Genomic DNA, 16182 nt, shown 5'->3' with positions numbered 1-16182 from the left:
AAAAGTAAGCATCAAACATAAAAATAGTTGTGCATGACAGCAACTAAAGGGACAAAAGACCCAAACGGCTGTAGCAAGATGAATGCAATTGTTGTGCCTTCCGTGTACTGCCTTCCCATGGCAGCCCTTCCGACGCTGTTCCAACTGTACCGACCACCCATCACCTAACCTAGATCACTATCATTTTGGCGTTTAATGAGATTTAATTCTGCAAATGCACACGGGTACACCGGGGTGTGGGTCTGTTGATTGTGGGGATTTTTTTGTTTGTTGCTGTTGTTGTTCTGTTATTCTCCCCTGCCAACTAGCAGCATCCTCTCCAGTGCCCACGGATGTGAGGTGAAATTGGGTCATTCGGGCGAAAACCTTCGAACCTTCGAGCCCAAGTGCCATGCCGCGCGGCCAACTATTTTCTCGCTCACACAACGATCCTTCCCACCACGGGTGGAAGTCAACACTTGCACCAGGGCCAGTGCGGCAGCGATGTAGCCCCTTGGTTTGGGTGTGTCGTCGAGGCCCGACCGTTCACTAGAGCGTAGCGGCGGTGGCTCACGGCACTCACATACCCACAGAACGGTAGCATAAAATCGGCCATCGGCGTAGAAAAGTGCCGCAGCCAACGTGAAACGCGGAAAGGGACACAAAAGGGAGCGGTCTTCTATCGTTTGCCTCTGTTGGTTCTCGCAACCCCGGCCAATGTCACAAGCGTAACAAATCGCACAAATTCTACGGTACGCCAACCGTGTCCCATCCCGAAAGGTGGATCGAACCTGATGACGGAACCACCTCGCATTGGCACCTGCAGTGGTAAATAAAATGTGCAATTTAGTAACAAAAAAAAAAAAACACAGTTCCACTCCTTTTCCCATTCTTCCACAATTTTGAAGGCAAGTAAAGAATGCGTTTGGCACAGAGTGAGAAGAGCTGTACGCAGCACCACACACTGAAGAAAGAATGAGGTTAGGACCGGTGCTGCTGTTACGGTTCCGGCAATCGATAACTGTGCGAAACTAATTAACCTTTTCGGCTGAAGTTCCGCTTTGTATCAGCTGGAGGTCGACATCGAGGTGAGCTGCTTAATTTTCTGCTGACATCGGTCTAGAACAGTGGCGCAGCGGCAGTGATGTTCCTGCACGTTACGGCATCTTTCCCAGCCAGCTGACAGCTTGAGCATTTATGACTGGTACGAAATGATGATTGCAGGTTCGACCAACGGAATGAGTGCCTCGTGTATTGGAAATTACAGTAATTGGGCTGGCTGTCAGTGCGGTGTGTCTTGCGCTCATAGGCATACACGTGCTTATTGAAGGGTGCTGGTACGCTGGTGGAAAATAATGATACCGGCTGTGTCTTATCGATTTGTTTAAGCTACTTTTGCGCAAATTCGCCAAAAATAGGATGACCTTTACCGACCGTCATATAGCAAGAAGCGATTGTGTGTGTGTGTGTGTGGGTCGTATCCTTTAAATGCTCTTGTTTTCCCAAAGTTACTAACCAACATTCAACAAGTTTTGGCAGCTTCCAGTTTTTGGTGCAACAGAGCGGTCGCTAAAATTGGGCAGAACAAGTTGATATTTATTTTGGGGGGAACCGCCTCCGAGGCATGTTGCTTGTTGTTGTTGGCATGTACGTAACGCGACAAACGAGTTTGTAATGGAGTGCAGCAGTTTGGAAAATAAACTGCCACAGTCCACAACGCCTGGCATGGATTGAAACTTGAAACTTAGCTTAAAGTGTTGCTAGAAGAAAGGATGTAATGCAGACATAGTGTGTGACTTTTTTGGTTTCGTTTACAACTCGTTAGAAGTTAAGATATGTCAGATTTGGATCACTAATTTCTAAATGTCTAAAGTCTAATGTCTAAAATCTTATGTCTAAAGTCTAAAGTCTAATCTCGAAAGATCTGACGAAATATATTGACTGGTAACAATATCTACAAAGTTTCAAAATTACATGCCATATTAGATTTGTTTTAATTGCGTATTCGGATCGAATATCCGACGCAGTTGCCTTAGATCATAACAACGCCCTTTACGTCTTCTGTTCCCCAATTTTAATCAAGACCTAGTGCGAATTGGTAACTGAGGAACACAAACCTCAGTTGGTATGTTGTTCCTTTTTGTTGACACTGTAATAGTTGAGTAGTAAAACACTTCATATCGACCTTTATTTAGTTTGCCATAAATTCTTCAAATGTGCTAGAATTGACGAGTCTTCAGACTTCTACCAGTTTTGAGTCATCGAATAAGAAACCCTTATCGGTTTATAGTGCATTTTTGTCTCTTGATCCCTCTTTCTTTAATTTGTAAATTGTTTTATATTGACACTTATTTGTATGTTCCATGTTTGTATGGGGATGTGTCTGACCGACTGGCCAACATTTGTAGCACCAACCAATCCGACTGCGACACTATTGTAAACCTCGTTTCGCTGTGTTTGTTTTCTCCGCGAACTACGCAAGACGACGATGCGTCACGGGCCAGCGAGCTCACGAACACACCGCATTCCCAGCATTGGTACACTGGCATCTTCTTACTACGGTGTACCACTGTCAGCAGTGGGTGGGTGACGCAAGACCCCTAGCCAATTTATCCAGGCGCGAAGGGGCTGCTGGGGGGTGCCGGTGCTGGTAAGTTCACTGTTGCCCGTGGCTAAGTGATGCGCAAAATATCATCAGCGTGCGGGCGCTTGGGGTGAGATTAGCTCATCGTGTGTTTAAGAAAGCAGTACACGCTTGGTTAAAGGTGATTCAAAATACATATACCTTTCGCACGTAAACTTCATCCATATGTGTGATCCGCGTTGTAGTTGTATCGCGATCGATGTTACTGTTTGGTGACAAATTTACTGAGCTCCACGCGACGCTGCTGAGCGCTGCTTCGGGGTTGGCTGCAGTGTCCATCAAATTGTTTGCCCGAGAGCAGCACGGTCATGGTGGATATCGTCGCGTCATTAATTTTCCGCCCGGCTGGGCAAGGGATGAGCTCATTCGGTAAGACGTTTTCCTGCGCTCCTCATGAAAGCTAGACCGTCTTTGGCCTTGCGTGCTGAAGGGGTGGCTTTCGTAGTTGTTGTTGCTTTCAGCGTTTCAATTTCATCATTGAACAAGCTCCGTCAGCAGGATGAAGCCGTAACGTACGTTAGCGAATCGATTCTTCTAGGAACGTGTTGGATGGAAAACTGTACTCACGTTTGTGATGAGAGGGTCCGAAGGGTAAGAACACAGCTGTTCAGCATCAGTTTCTATTCATCAAGAGTTTCTATCGCCAAGAGCTGAGTTGATGATGAGTCGGCTTTTCAAGTATCAGTTGTTTAATCAAAGCTTTGACGAGAGAATAGAATTATGTTTACTACTGCTTCAACGCTGTTATAATGTAAATACACGATTCGTTACCATAACAAATGGTCACTTTAAAATACTTAACATTTGTGTGTTGAAAAATCTCTCTCGATGCTCCGCACCTTCACCAACTCACTCGATTCATGCTTAACAATCGCTATATGCGTCTCCACGGTACGGTTTAACTCTCTGCAAGAAAAACCTTTGCTGGCTGCAACAAAACAGATTGAGTCAGAACTGCATGTAAATGAACAATTCCCATACGACGCATCAAAAACAAACCTTTGGGTGAGCTCTCCGGTGAGTCATAACCCCGGGAGACGGTAATAACGAGGTGCAGAGGTGAAGCGGTGATGGCGGGCTACATGGCGCCGACTGAGTGATGACATTGGCCCACTACTACCGCATCGCAATTTGGTCTGTGGTTGTGGTTTTTACTTTTGCTGTAGCATATTTTCCATGTCGGTTTCAGATGCGCTTTTGCTGATTTGGTTTGATAAAAGATTTCCCATGCTGATTAGAGTAGTTTTTTTTATTGGACGCTCGCTTTAGCCGGTCAAAGTGTCGTGCCGTATGTTAGACGAGGTCTCTGAGGTCGACCTGAGAAGTGTTTGGAGTTTGGGGTTTTTTTTTTCGAAAGTTGGGTTGAAATAAAGGAGACAAAGAATCTTTTCCTTATGGTCTTAAATAGAAGAGAATCTTATACATAAAAATTCTAATGTTAATATGAGTTAAGTTTAGCCATCGTATGCGTGTGTTCCCATTTCTGATGTGTTGAGTGGTGGATTTATGTGAAAAGTACGTGCCTCCTCTTATACACATTATTACCACGATAAGTTTGCACAAGCGTGTATTTATTGTTTCCTCGAGGCGTGTTAATAATTACGACTAATAAAGATATTATTATTGCCCCAGCTCCTAGCGCATGACATTGATGCAACATCGTTCAGTGTCGGACATCATTACGCGTTTGAAAAAGGATTGGGAAGGGCACTCTGGGTGCATCCGTTGGTGTTTTCACCCGGCCCGTCCTCCAAGGGTGGTGGCCGTGGTGGGCGCGAAGTGTAGCGAAACAGCAGTGTAAAAGTGTAATTAACAGCGGGCGGGCGGAAGAAAGCAACAACAGCTCAAAATGGCCACGGGCCTACATTCCGACAATATTCCTTTCCTCCCCACTATCAACCCCTGTGTGGCTCTCGATCACTAGTGTTTCTATTTTTTTTGGTCTGCTTAGTGCCGAGCGCTCGTACGCGCCAGTGTGCCCTGCCTTACATGCCGAAAGGGAAGAAAGGGAGGGTACTGCTGTGTGTGGCGGTGTGCCTTCGATGATGCCCGGTGGGGAATAAAACGAAACAAACGAATAGAGAAAAAAAGGAAGCATAAAGTCGTTGTGAACCTACGCTGCCCCAAGTGTCCGCGGTTGCATCTGCTCTCGGGCAATTAGCGATGCCCGCGGGAAGGTTGAAGGCAGAGTGTCTGAAGCTGAAGTTGCAAACCAGAAGAGCGCACAGTGCCGGGAACGCAAATCATCCCATGAGTAGATAAAGAGAGGAGATTAAAATCAAGCAAACTGGCACGTGTCGCGATGTAAATGGTGTAAGACACGTGTGTTACATTGCACCGAAGGGTGTCGTAGGTGCTGCTGTAAAGTGCAACAGAGTTTCCTAAGCAACGCATCGAAAAGACACACCCCGCAGTGCTTGAAAATGGTGTTCGCATTTAACGAGGAATAGTTACGGGCAAGAAATATGACGCGTGTCTTTGTGTGTGCTGTGTGTTTGCTTATGGATGTCATTAAGGCCTCATCGTTCCTGTCATCGCGTGAATAGTGTGCTAGTATTGTTGCTTGTCGTTAATTTTAAACCCATGCGAAGTGTATGTTGTGCGGTGTAAAACGCTTCCAATACTTACCGACAGATGGCGTGCTGAGGTAATAGCGGAAGAAAACACGTGTAGCGAGATTTGTTCAAAGAAAAACAACATGGTGACGACGATTAAAATTACCGGCGACGGTGTATTTATTCAGTCCAATGGGGGTGTTGGTGGTGCTGGTGGAGGAGGTGCAAGACAGCAGCAGCAGCAGCAACAGCTGCTAACTGCTGATGCCCTTGGCAGCACTGCCATTGGTGAAGCGAATCTTCCACCTTCGGAGGGACCGGTGCACAACGGCAACGGATCCCTGGACACGGTGGACAGTGCCGGTGGCAATGATACGAACAACAATCACAAAGGCTATCGTAACTTCAACCATCGCCGGTACCAGTCGGACGAAGGTCCCGGTTTCATTGGAGTGCGGAATGGAAAACCCGACCGGACCGGTGGTGGTGGATCACCGCCGTCCGGGTCGTCTGAGATAGCGTCGGGTGAAAGTGACGATACGATCGGTGATCCCGATCCGACCCGCAAGCGTGACAAGTTTACGATTTCATTCCTAAACACACACCGCTCCAGCGGTGGTGGGCTGCAAAACGGTGGCCACGGCAAGAGCATGCTCAACCACAAGTTCATCGTGTACAACAGCAAAAAGCCAAAGACGTCCTCGGTACTGCACCAACAGTACTACCAGCAGAGCATGGCCGCCGCTGCCGGTGATCTTGGCAATGGTAGTGGCTCACCACCGTTACCAATGCCGTACCAGAGCCACTACCAGCAGTACCTGTACAATCGACTACGGCCATCCCTGTCCACCTCGGTGTTGAGTTCCCCGTCACTGATTAGCGGAACTGCTGCAGCGCTAGGCACTCCCTTGCCACTTGGACGTCCGGATCCAAACGCCCTGTTGCAGCACGATCGCGAACAAATGGAGCAACAGCATCAGCTCTATCAGAACAGCCTGTTCCATCAGCAGCATCGTGCATTACTTGGCACACCACCGGCAGCCATACCAGGGTGGGCCAAGTCCACTTCCTGTCTGGTGACGGATAGCAGAGCAACAAGTTCCTCCTACAGAACTGTCACCGCATCGCCACTGTTGTTACTACCAGAACAACCTGTCGGAAGTCTAGCACAGCCTCATGCAACTGTCACCCCTCCCCGGCCCGTACCAACCGCATCGTCCATGTCCTCACTCTCCTCATCGCCGTCTTCGTTCTCCGCTGGTTCGCCACCTTCGTCCGGTGCGAATTCTTCATCCAACACACCTCCGCCACCTGCTTCGAGTGAAGTTGCAACGCCTCCTAATGCTGCCGTGACACCGTCCTCCACACCAGCAACCAGCAGCAGTTCCTCGACACCAACGACACCGTTACCTGTGGCGTCAAAGACGTCAACCGCACCACCAGAAAGTACATCAGCGCCATCTACGCCAACGCACTCAACGTCGCCACCATCAGCAGCGTCGTCTAATATTGGTCAGTAGTTCTCTTCGGTAAAGTTGGGGTTATTTTTTCCAAAAGGGAACTCATATTTATGTAATGCCTTGTTTTTTACAATGGTGGATGTGTGTCTTGAAGTTCTACATACCTGTCGGAATATTAGTTTTTCTCCACTTGCTCTATTCTTTTTCTTGTCTTCACTTTTTTATCCACGAAGTTTATGCTTTAATTCACGATGCACAAGAATTCCGCCCGAAACATAAAGCAAGTTTCGAAACAGGAGAATGGGTTAACATCTCTTGTGGCCTGGTTTACCAACCAGCCAACCATGTACCATAGGGCTCGCGTGCTACTCACGCGTTCCTATTCCCAGCGGAAGCATCGTAAGGTAGCAAGTGACACAAAACAATAGAGTAAATGTCGGGCACCACGCCATCTGCCGGAAATTTCACACAATACCCTTCCTGTCACTCCGTTCCCTTTTTTGTTTCGTTTTTCCATCGCTTTTCCTTTTGTCGCCCTAACACGGTGACCTTTTGCTTGGTGAGGTTTTGCGTGCGTTGCTGCCGCGTTGGGTCAGAGGTCTTTCGGTTCGTATGTTGCGCGGCTGTGCGGGACCCCTTCCGGGTGTGTTTTAATATGGTGTCATCGCCTACAGGGACTCGACAGACCTCTTAACCTCATTCTGTGTGTGTGTGCCGCTTCCACCACCTTTCGTTCTCTTAGCCATTTTTTTTGTGTTGGGTTTTTGTCTTGTTGCTACATGGTACATTCCAAAAAATCAACTTCTCCTCCCCTGTGTAGAGGCTCTTGCGGCGTCAGAAATGTCGCTTTTATGTGCATAATTTATTGCAACTATTATTCTCTTCACACCGGCGTCGGCGGTGGCGGCTGCGAAAATACGAAATGGAAACGTTTCTGGTGGCCGAACACTTGTCGGAGTGTGCGGTGTGTTTTATTGTCCGCTGGCTGGTTTTATATAGGGCTTTCGGGTATTCTTCCCTGGATGCGCATGGAGTACAAACCATCCGGGTTATAATCCGTCCCAGAGACGACGAGCGTTTTTTTTCTGGGTTTGGAACTGGTTAGTAGTTGGAACCAATTGAGTCATTCTCACGATATCGTGTGGCTTTTAAAAGGTTTTGGAGGGATTCCTGGTGAATATAAAACTGCCCATCCCGAACTCCACAGACGTCAAAAAACACATCGTTGCGGGAAAGAATGCGTTGCGTCTGGTATCAAATCAGGCACAACATTGTGTTTGCCCAACAAAGCTGATGTTTAAAAACTGACCAGAAGAAGGGATAAACGATCATCCTGGGATATTGAATAGCCATTCTGATTTGGTTTCCTTCGTTAAAAATCGATCTAAAGCAGGATCCATATCTTGAGCAAGCTATGTATCGTTAGCATCCGCATCAGGAAGAAATGCGTTGGACTCATCGTACACCTTCACCGGCGTTTGAAGTGAATTGATTCAATTCAAATCAATTCAAAGCACTGCAGCGATTTCTTCTGCTGATTGTACCATAAAAAACGATAACCTCCTCTTTCCCTTCGCTGGTTAAATCTGCGTGCCGGCGTCCGGGTTTGGAATGGACGAAAGTGAAAACACGGCTCTTCAAATCGTGTCAATCGGCGTGAACTACGCATTATGGTTGCATTACCACCAACACCACCTCTCGCCCTCTTTTTTCACATGACGTCAATTGGTAAATTACTGGAATTGCGCTCCGGTCCAATTGAGCGGCTAGCCGTTTATTCCCCCCCTTCGGTACACGTTAACCTACTAAAATTAGAGCAAACTGGCGGCAACACGGCACGCGTTCTTAATTTATACTACTAACCGGGGCTAGGTGAGAAAAGGAAAATTTTGCCGCGGGAAAATTACTAAACTGCAGCACCAATACACCAGCTGGAAGATGGAATTGAGCCCATGACATGATTGGGGAAATTTGAATGGAAATCCAAACACACATGTGTACGGTGGACTGGTATTGACTTTAACTGTGATTTAGAGGTTAAAAGAACTTTAACTTTGAACTTTTGAAATAATGTTCACTGATTTATATATATTTATATATTGAATATATTTTATATTGAACCAAACAACTATAACATCTTAAGTAAAGTGAAATCTAACAAAAATATACCCCTCCAACTGACAATACGTCAAGTCGTAATAATCCTCACGGTGATTAGCGACTACATCAGGGCAACTCATTATATCACGCCTTACACACAGCAATGAGGGTGAGATTTCGACAGGCAAAAGCCCTCGAGGTCTGCGGGTTATTTGTAAAACGGTGCCTGCTAGGCTTAAAATTACACTTCAAAAGTACGCCGAAGGGAGTTGTGTGTGTGCTTTCACTCATGGAAAGCTTTTTCCCGCTTTACATTCGCGCCGTAATTTAATTTTGTTTCTTCCGTTTTCGAAAGCATAAACCGGATGGTGGGATTTTTTGCTTCAAGCAATTGTTGTATTATGTTATTAGTGATGGAATTTAAACACTTTTGCAACTTTAGTTACTCAAAATGTCAATCATGCACAAAATTTTGAGTGATACACTCAAAAAACTCACAATTTTCGAAATTTTCTTATGCACCCCAAAGAACACAGGAATATTGTCATCAAAGCTCTGACAAATTTCTCAATGCTCGTGGTCCGTGGAGACATACGGACCGGAAAGTCACTGTAAGGCATGACTATTTTATACTTTCAATTTCAATCAAGCTTTAGTGAACCTTCTTGAAAATGTTCTTCAATAGACGTAACACCTCCAGTGCAAACCTTGAAACACTCCTCCAAACATAACATCAATTATTTGCGTTAAATATGCAATTTCAACGTTTGACGCATCTCATCATGCCCTGCTTACACGCAGCCCAACCCACCCCACCAGCACTATTCGTTCTTCACGCAATTTAAAGTCAGTGGCGTCTGTTCTCTCGTGTGAAGACGCTTGATAGTTGCGGGAGGGGGTGCGTTTCATTCCACGCGCTTAATTATGTATTTGAATATCTTTTTTCCTTCTTCGAAACAATGTTTGTTAAAAAATGACGATTTGCAATGCAAAACTCGTTGGACGTTTGACCCAAACTCGGCCCGTACCTTGGCTCCGTGACTGTGTGAAGGGATAGGATCCGCAGGACTGGGGGGGATGTGTATGGCAGTGTTCACATCTGATGCATAATTTGGTGGATGTTTTGAATGCGCTTTTTTATGACCTGCCACTCCCCGATCTTGCTGAAGTTCTTTCCGCCGGTGGAGTGTGAGCTTGCCGCCCCAAGAAGACGGATTGGGAATGGTGTGCGTGTGTGTTTTATCTTTTGCTTTGTTCATCTCTTAAGATGAGTCTATGCCTTTTTTCGCAAAGGGCCTGCGGCGATAGAATCACTCGTCCGTAAAGGGAAGGCTTCACAGTACACAAACGCTCTCCAGCGCTACCTAACAGCCCGGCAGTCTTCACCGGCGTAACAGAACCCCACGGTTCAGGGGCTGTTGCTACTGTTTGGTAGCTCTTCACGCTGTGCAGCAGATGCTTTATGGTGACGCCATGTGGATGAATTGTTAAGTTTCGTCCACCTAAACTTTCCGCAGGGAGGCCGCGGCCGGACCTCCCCAAAAGCGGCCGAATCGTGGGTCAGCCGGTCGGGTGCATTTTCATTTCGTTTGCCGCTGATTTATGGTTCCTTTTCAGCCGAACCTCCCGCCGCTTGTAGCTCGTTCGGTAGCAACAATCGTTTTCACAACCGCTGAAGACGTCCGTCTGGTGGACACACACAACTCCAAGATAATAGTGTACATGCGGAGCGGCATAGCAGCACACGTTAGAAGAAACAAGGCAGGACAAAGCAGCAAAACGATTCTTTTCGCGGTGATGAGCAGAGCACGGTTAAGATCGTTCCGGTCGTGCACGGATTTGAATATCGTTTCGCCACGCTAGAGGAAAAGCTGTTTGTTGGGATGCTTTATTTATCACTTAGCTGAATTGTGCTCGTGATGCGATAGTTTGTTTCGTAGATTGCTTCACATTTCACTCACATTTCACAGCTTCATGTCACTGTTACCTTAAGATGCGTCTGATTCATCGCGTCGATCAGAGCTCTCATGTTTTGGGCGAAGGGCATCTTTCGCTAGGTTCATTCTGTGTAGACGATTCGAAACGTTTTAATTTATCGCTGTCTCACAGCCCTAGCAATAAATAACGTCTTGAGTCACACCAGCTACAATATCTTCTTTTTGCCCCCCCAAGTGCGTTTAGCTAGGGGGTTTAGCATTCGATTATGAACAAAACGATGAAATTCTGATGTACTTCATTTTTTATTTCTACTATTTTTAAACTCTTTCGTTAAATTGAGACTGTTTCGATCCACCTAAGTCTGTATTCGCATTGGGTTTTCTCACGCGCCACCAGTCGTTCCAGTTGATGGAGCTGAGCAATGATTTTCGGATGAAATGTTTAGCCGCCCTTCTACCGTTGAGAGTCGTGCGTGAAATTCTTGCACGCATTGCTAATTTTTTTTACCAGATCAAATAAAGTAAAGCGAAAACCGTATGTGAACTGTCAACATTCGCGCGAAGGAATGTCTTTGGGTTGGGTTTTTTGCCAATGGCTTCCAATGTTTCACTAACCGATCGCTGAGGGCTGTTAAGTTTCCGATCACTGCTCGGACGTTTTTTTTTAATTGACAGCTTGCAATGGTTGTGTTTATACCAATTTTTTAGAGGTTTTGTGCAGTAAAATACAAAAAAAAACGTATAGGAAAAGTAAAGGTTTTACTTCCTTCACTGCTGCGCACCCGGTTGGGCGTGTCGGACGTCGGAAATATGTTGGCGCATTTTACGCATTTGCGGCGCTCGACATCGTGCACGCGCGCAACCGTTCGTTCGTGCGTGTTTTCGGTATGTCTGTGTATGCGTTTGTGCACCTTCTAAAAGCATTTTCCGGTGTGGTCGATTGGGGTTGAGTTTAATTTGTGCGATTTGGTTCAGCTCAAGCACTTCAAGCTTCAATAAACGATGACGAATTTTATTGCTTTCCACTGTAAGGACCTTAAAAATCAGGGTTATATTTGGCGTCAACAGTGAAGAATGTTAAACACTGTCATGTGCCAACACCATTCACGTAAAATGCCTTTACTAATGCCAAATAAGTGAGAAAAAATATCCACTCGAAGCGATTCATTTAAAATTGCTTCATATTTGCCATCATAATAAAGCGATGGTGAAAAACAAAAACATATACCTACAACCCTGCTCGAACGCTCGATCAAACAGACACACCGAATAAAAGCACATCCACTTCCCCGTCGATTTGTTTATCATCGTGTCAGATAAAAGACAACACGCTCAGCAAACAAAATCGTAAAGGCAAACTGAAAAGGAATTAAAAAAAAAACTCTCACTTCCTTTCTGCCAGCAGCGGGGCAGCATTCATCATCCACATCCGATCATCTGTGCGATCGGTTCATCACACTTTTCATCACCGGGCCGGTAAAAAAAAAGAAGACGCAAAGGAAACACATCCGCCTGTTTTACTATGCTAAATTTTACACTCATGCCATTGGTGTTTTCCTCGGTTTGTGTTTCAACCCGATGCACCCGATGGCATCCACTTTGTCTGGATGGACGATGAGACTTCCACGATGGCAGGAGATAGTTTATGATGATGGGGTTTTTTTTACGAACAACTTTGTTGCTGCTCTATTCATAGCAATTGACAGCGAATTGACAGGGTGCAGCCAGGGTGAGAATGGGTGGTTACTGTTTGTGGGTTGCGTTGTGTTATGTTTAGAATTCGGGTGGTTTCCTGGAGTTCGGAAAATATCACCCAACATGAGTGCATAAATACGGTTGACGGAGCGATTGGTTAATGGTTTCGATCAGCTTTTAACCAGCTCGAACTGGTGAAAGCAGGTTTCGTTGGATCTGACAGTTGTGGTTGTGTTTACTAGCAAATTATTGTAGAATACATATTTTGAGTAGATTATTGAATTCTCGTCGGAAAACGGTTGTCATATTGAAAGCCCTTTGAGACCTCAAATGGGGTAAATTATGGTCGCAAAGCGCAAAACATTGGTTAACATACGACCAACACACAGATAATGGTATGGCAGGCTCGAAAACGCATCTCTCTTCTGACAGCTGTCCTGCCGCTGTGTACCGAAACGTGCTACCCCGGTCGCAATCCGAGGCATCTCGTTGTTTTGGAAGGTGCCCTGACAGCAAGCAAAACAAAGTGTCCGAGTTGTGACGCAACCGTTAATTGATGGTGATGGACATCGCGCAGGCCCTCGGTTCACCGAAAACCAAGGAATGGCCAAGGTGTGTAACGTCGGGGGCGGTCCAGGAATTTTGCACTTCCGTCTGGTTGGTGAACGATTACATTTGGGTGTTGCCATCATGTGTGAAAGCCACGTATTTAAATGCTCAACCAAAGATGGGTTAACAACTATGTAAAAGCAATCGGTACGCGTACCTCGCGTCCTCTCGTACGAAGATGTCCAAAGCTTACGTTTGTACATTGGATCACCGACTTTTTTCGGCACCGTAAATTAAAAACTGTCCCAACTGTTTGGGCACTGCTTTTATGTTTCGCTGCGGTTGCTGCTGATTGTACTGCGGGGCTCATCGGACTTATCCAGCGGTGACATTTCGTCTGCGCACGTCTTTTCACTACGAATGATCCGAATGGTAACAAGCGATTTTTACGTAACGTGACTTTAATCGAGCGACCGGCGCAACCGAGTTTAAAAGAAAAAGTCGAGCTGCAAATTTAATGAAAATAATTGCTGTCATATAATTATTGCACAGGGGGGTGAAGAAAAGCGAGTATGTGTAGCAATGCAAAGGCGAGCATGACATTCACCGGTTGTTAAATGTCGAGATGAATTTTATGTAAAACTTGCTTCGTTCGGCATCCAAACCGATATGTAATCCCACCGTACAGCATGCTTCAAATTAAACGATCGTGTAGCCGTGTAATGTAATGTAAACTTCGCTTCATGTTCTCCATACAGTCGAATCACGTCGTGAAGTTGATATAAAATTTTATGTTATTGCTATAGCACTCCTTCCTTCCTTTGCTTCCCATTCACATATCTGTGAGAAAACACCTTTCCACATTGCATACCTTCGTTCGAGGTTTTTGCATGCCGCTTTCTCTTATTATTTTAGTTTTATGATAAGCGAATTTGCTTGCGCCGGCGCTTCCGCCAGGGGGATAGTGTGCCGATGGCTACGTGCTTGGTGAGAAATAACTTCAAAAATGATGTAAACCTTCGCCTTTGCTTGTTGTTTACTCTCACACAAAGTGCCATCCCACGACTCACATTCCGGTAGCTTATTTTCCTGGCTTTCTTGGCGATAAAGTTAATTAGTCAAACGAACGGGGTTCAATCTGCCGATATGGTCGAAAAGTAATAAAAATCAACGAACTTTGAAGATCCGTCCCCATGCTGCCCGGATCACGCTCGGACTTTCGTGTATCGATGGATCAGGGGTGGCGTTTTTCGATGGGGGATGCGCAAAAGAAAAAGTGCTGAGAGGTCGCTAGACGCGTGCAACATAATGCTGTACCTTCTTAAAGCAATTTTTCTTAATAATGATGACTCCATTACTAACCTGCCCGTGTGTCTCCTTTTCTTTCTCGTTTTAGGTAAGTTGCTTTAAAGGCGCTTCTCGGAAGACAATCCAACCGGACCGACGAGGGGGGGTAGTCTGTCTCTCTTTACACCGGGCAGCGTATCCAAAATTAAATCGCCAGTGAAATTACTCTCACGCCGATTACACCGCGTGCAGCGTGTCGGTCGGTCCAGAGCCAAACCGCCGGTGGGACACAACAGAAGCTCCGCCGGTTCGTGGTCGTCTTGATGGTTGGCTAATTGCATTGAACTTTTCCGATCGAACACACTCCGATCGCGATTGATCGTACGGTAAAGGAAGGAGGCCTTTTGTGTATGCGTTGGTCTTTTTTTTCTTTCTTTTTTAATGCATAAGTAACTTATTTCTTAATGAACGGTGCTGCGATATGTTTGCTGGAGGCTTTTCCTTCGGGGATGGCTTTAGAGTATTCGATGGAAAGTAGATACGCGCCCGTACGGTCGAAGGATGATGATAAGGTTGAAAATGAAAAAAAAATCACAGAACAAAACCGGTAACATAACGAAATCCGTCTCTGTCTCTTTCTCACTGGTCAGCATAATTATGGGGAAGTAATGGTTGTGTGATCACTCGAACACGCATATTTTTAGTAGCAGTGAAAGTGAAGAGGCAAGATTTTGATAGAAATTCAAAAATGGAAATCTATGTGTTGAATTTATTCATCCGCTTGTATTTTGCTGTTTGTGGTGTTGATGTGCACTATGACAGACATAAAAAAAACTATGCAAGCAACCAATGTTTATTTCTGTCATCAACAATTAAAAAAATTTGCAATTAAAATGTGATACAGTTCCGTAAAAATTGCTTTCATGATCAAATTTTATAGAAATGATCCTGCCATGAAAATTACAGTGGAAGGTCCACTATTTATTCACTTAAAAATGTTGCTTTGCATTTATTGAATTACCTAGTCGAGAGCAAAACCCAATCGAAGTAAGTCAAATGTTTATTTAGGATACTCTTTTGCGACTACTTTCGTTAGTTAAGATGATTCAATATTATTTCAACTAGGTTTATTAACTTTGCGATGGATAAAGAAAATAGTCCCAGCTATAAATTGGGCTTCCCTACTATAAACATGACTCATGGTGATCTTACACGTGAAGTCCAAGAGGATTTAGTAGATAGTAGCGCAGTAAGAGTCACTTTTAACACCTTAATTAGTCCTTTAAGAGTTGAAAGAACTGTTCAAAACACCCCCAGGTCAGTAAGCCATTTGGTCCTTTTTTCGGCTGTGTTACACAGTGACATTCCAGTTAATATTCACACACTGCCAAACAAATTCTTTATTTCCCTTCGCATGCCTGTGAAAGAAGGCAAAAGCTGACAGGTAAACCATTATTGGTGTGTAAGCCTTGGGAATCTCCTATACCCCCCATAGTGACGACACAGGAATCGTTATTCGTAGTAACTCTTCCAGAGCTTTGCGGTTTCTTTATCGTCCGTAACAAACATACCCGAGTACGAGTTTATTGCGTTGACACTGCGCATAGTAGCTATGGCCTTCGGTCTTATTTCCATGCCCTCTGTACGTACGTGTAGTGTCATGCCAACTCCATGCAGTTTGTTTCGTGCGGTCGTGTCTTATTCTTGATGCGAAATCACCTTTCCATGTAGAAGTAGCTGTTCAGTTGCAACGACTTTGCTAAGGTGCTGTGGCCATACGTACGAAGTGTGTGCCGGTTCAATGTCGTACACTGTTCCCGGGTTTGGTCAAGGTATCACGTACCACGAACGTTCTCCGTGTACCCGTGGCCATGTTGGGTACCGCTGGTGGGGTTATCCGTGACCCACCGGTTGATGATTCACCTGGAAGACGAGAACGTATGAGGAAGTCGTCATTCGTGACTCCTGCAACACAA

At 45.4% G+C, this 16182-nt stretch overlaps 1 protein-coding gene across 1 annotated transcript in view; it reads left to right on the top strand.

Annotated features, from left to right (window-relative positions):
• The first annotated feature begins 5321 nt into the window (after window positions 1–5321).
• The window catches only part of LOC128715792 (ataxin-2 homolog), a 37223-nt gene continuing 26362 nt past the window's right edge, over window positions 5322–16182 (top strand). Inside the window, exon 1 of the mRNA XM_053810712.1 lies at window positions 5322–6690. Within this exon, the coding sequence (XP_053666687.1) occupies window positions 5322–6690 (1369 nt within the window). The remainder of the gene's footprint in view (window positions 6691–16182) is intronic.

This window comes from Anopheles marshallii, chromosome 2 (assembly GCF_943734725.1).
Source record: "Anopheles marshallii chromosome 2, idAnoMarsDA_429_01, whole genome shotgun sequence".
Lineage (NCBI taxonomy): Eukaryota > Metazoa > Arthropoda > Insecta > Diptera > Culicidae > Anopheles > Anopheles marshallii.
This window is presented reverse-complemented; position numbering and strand designations above follow the sequence as displayed.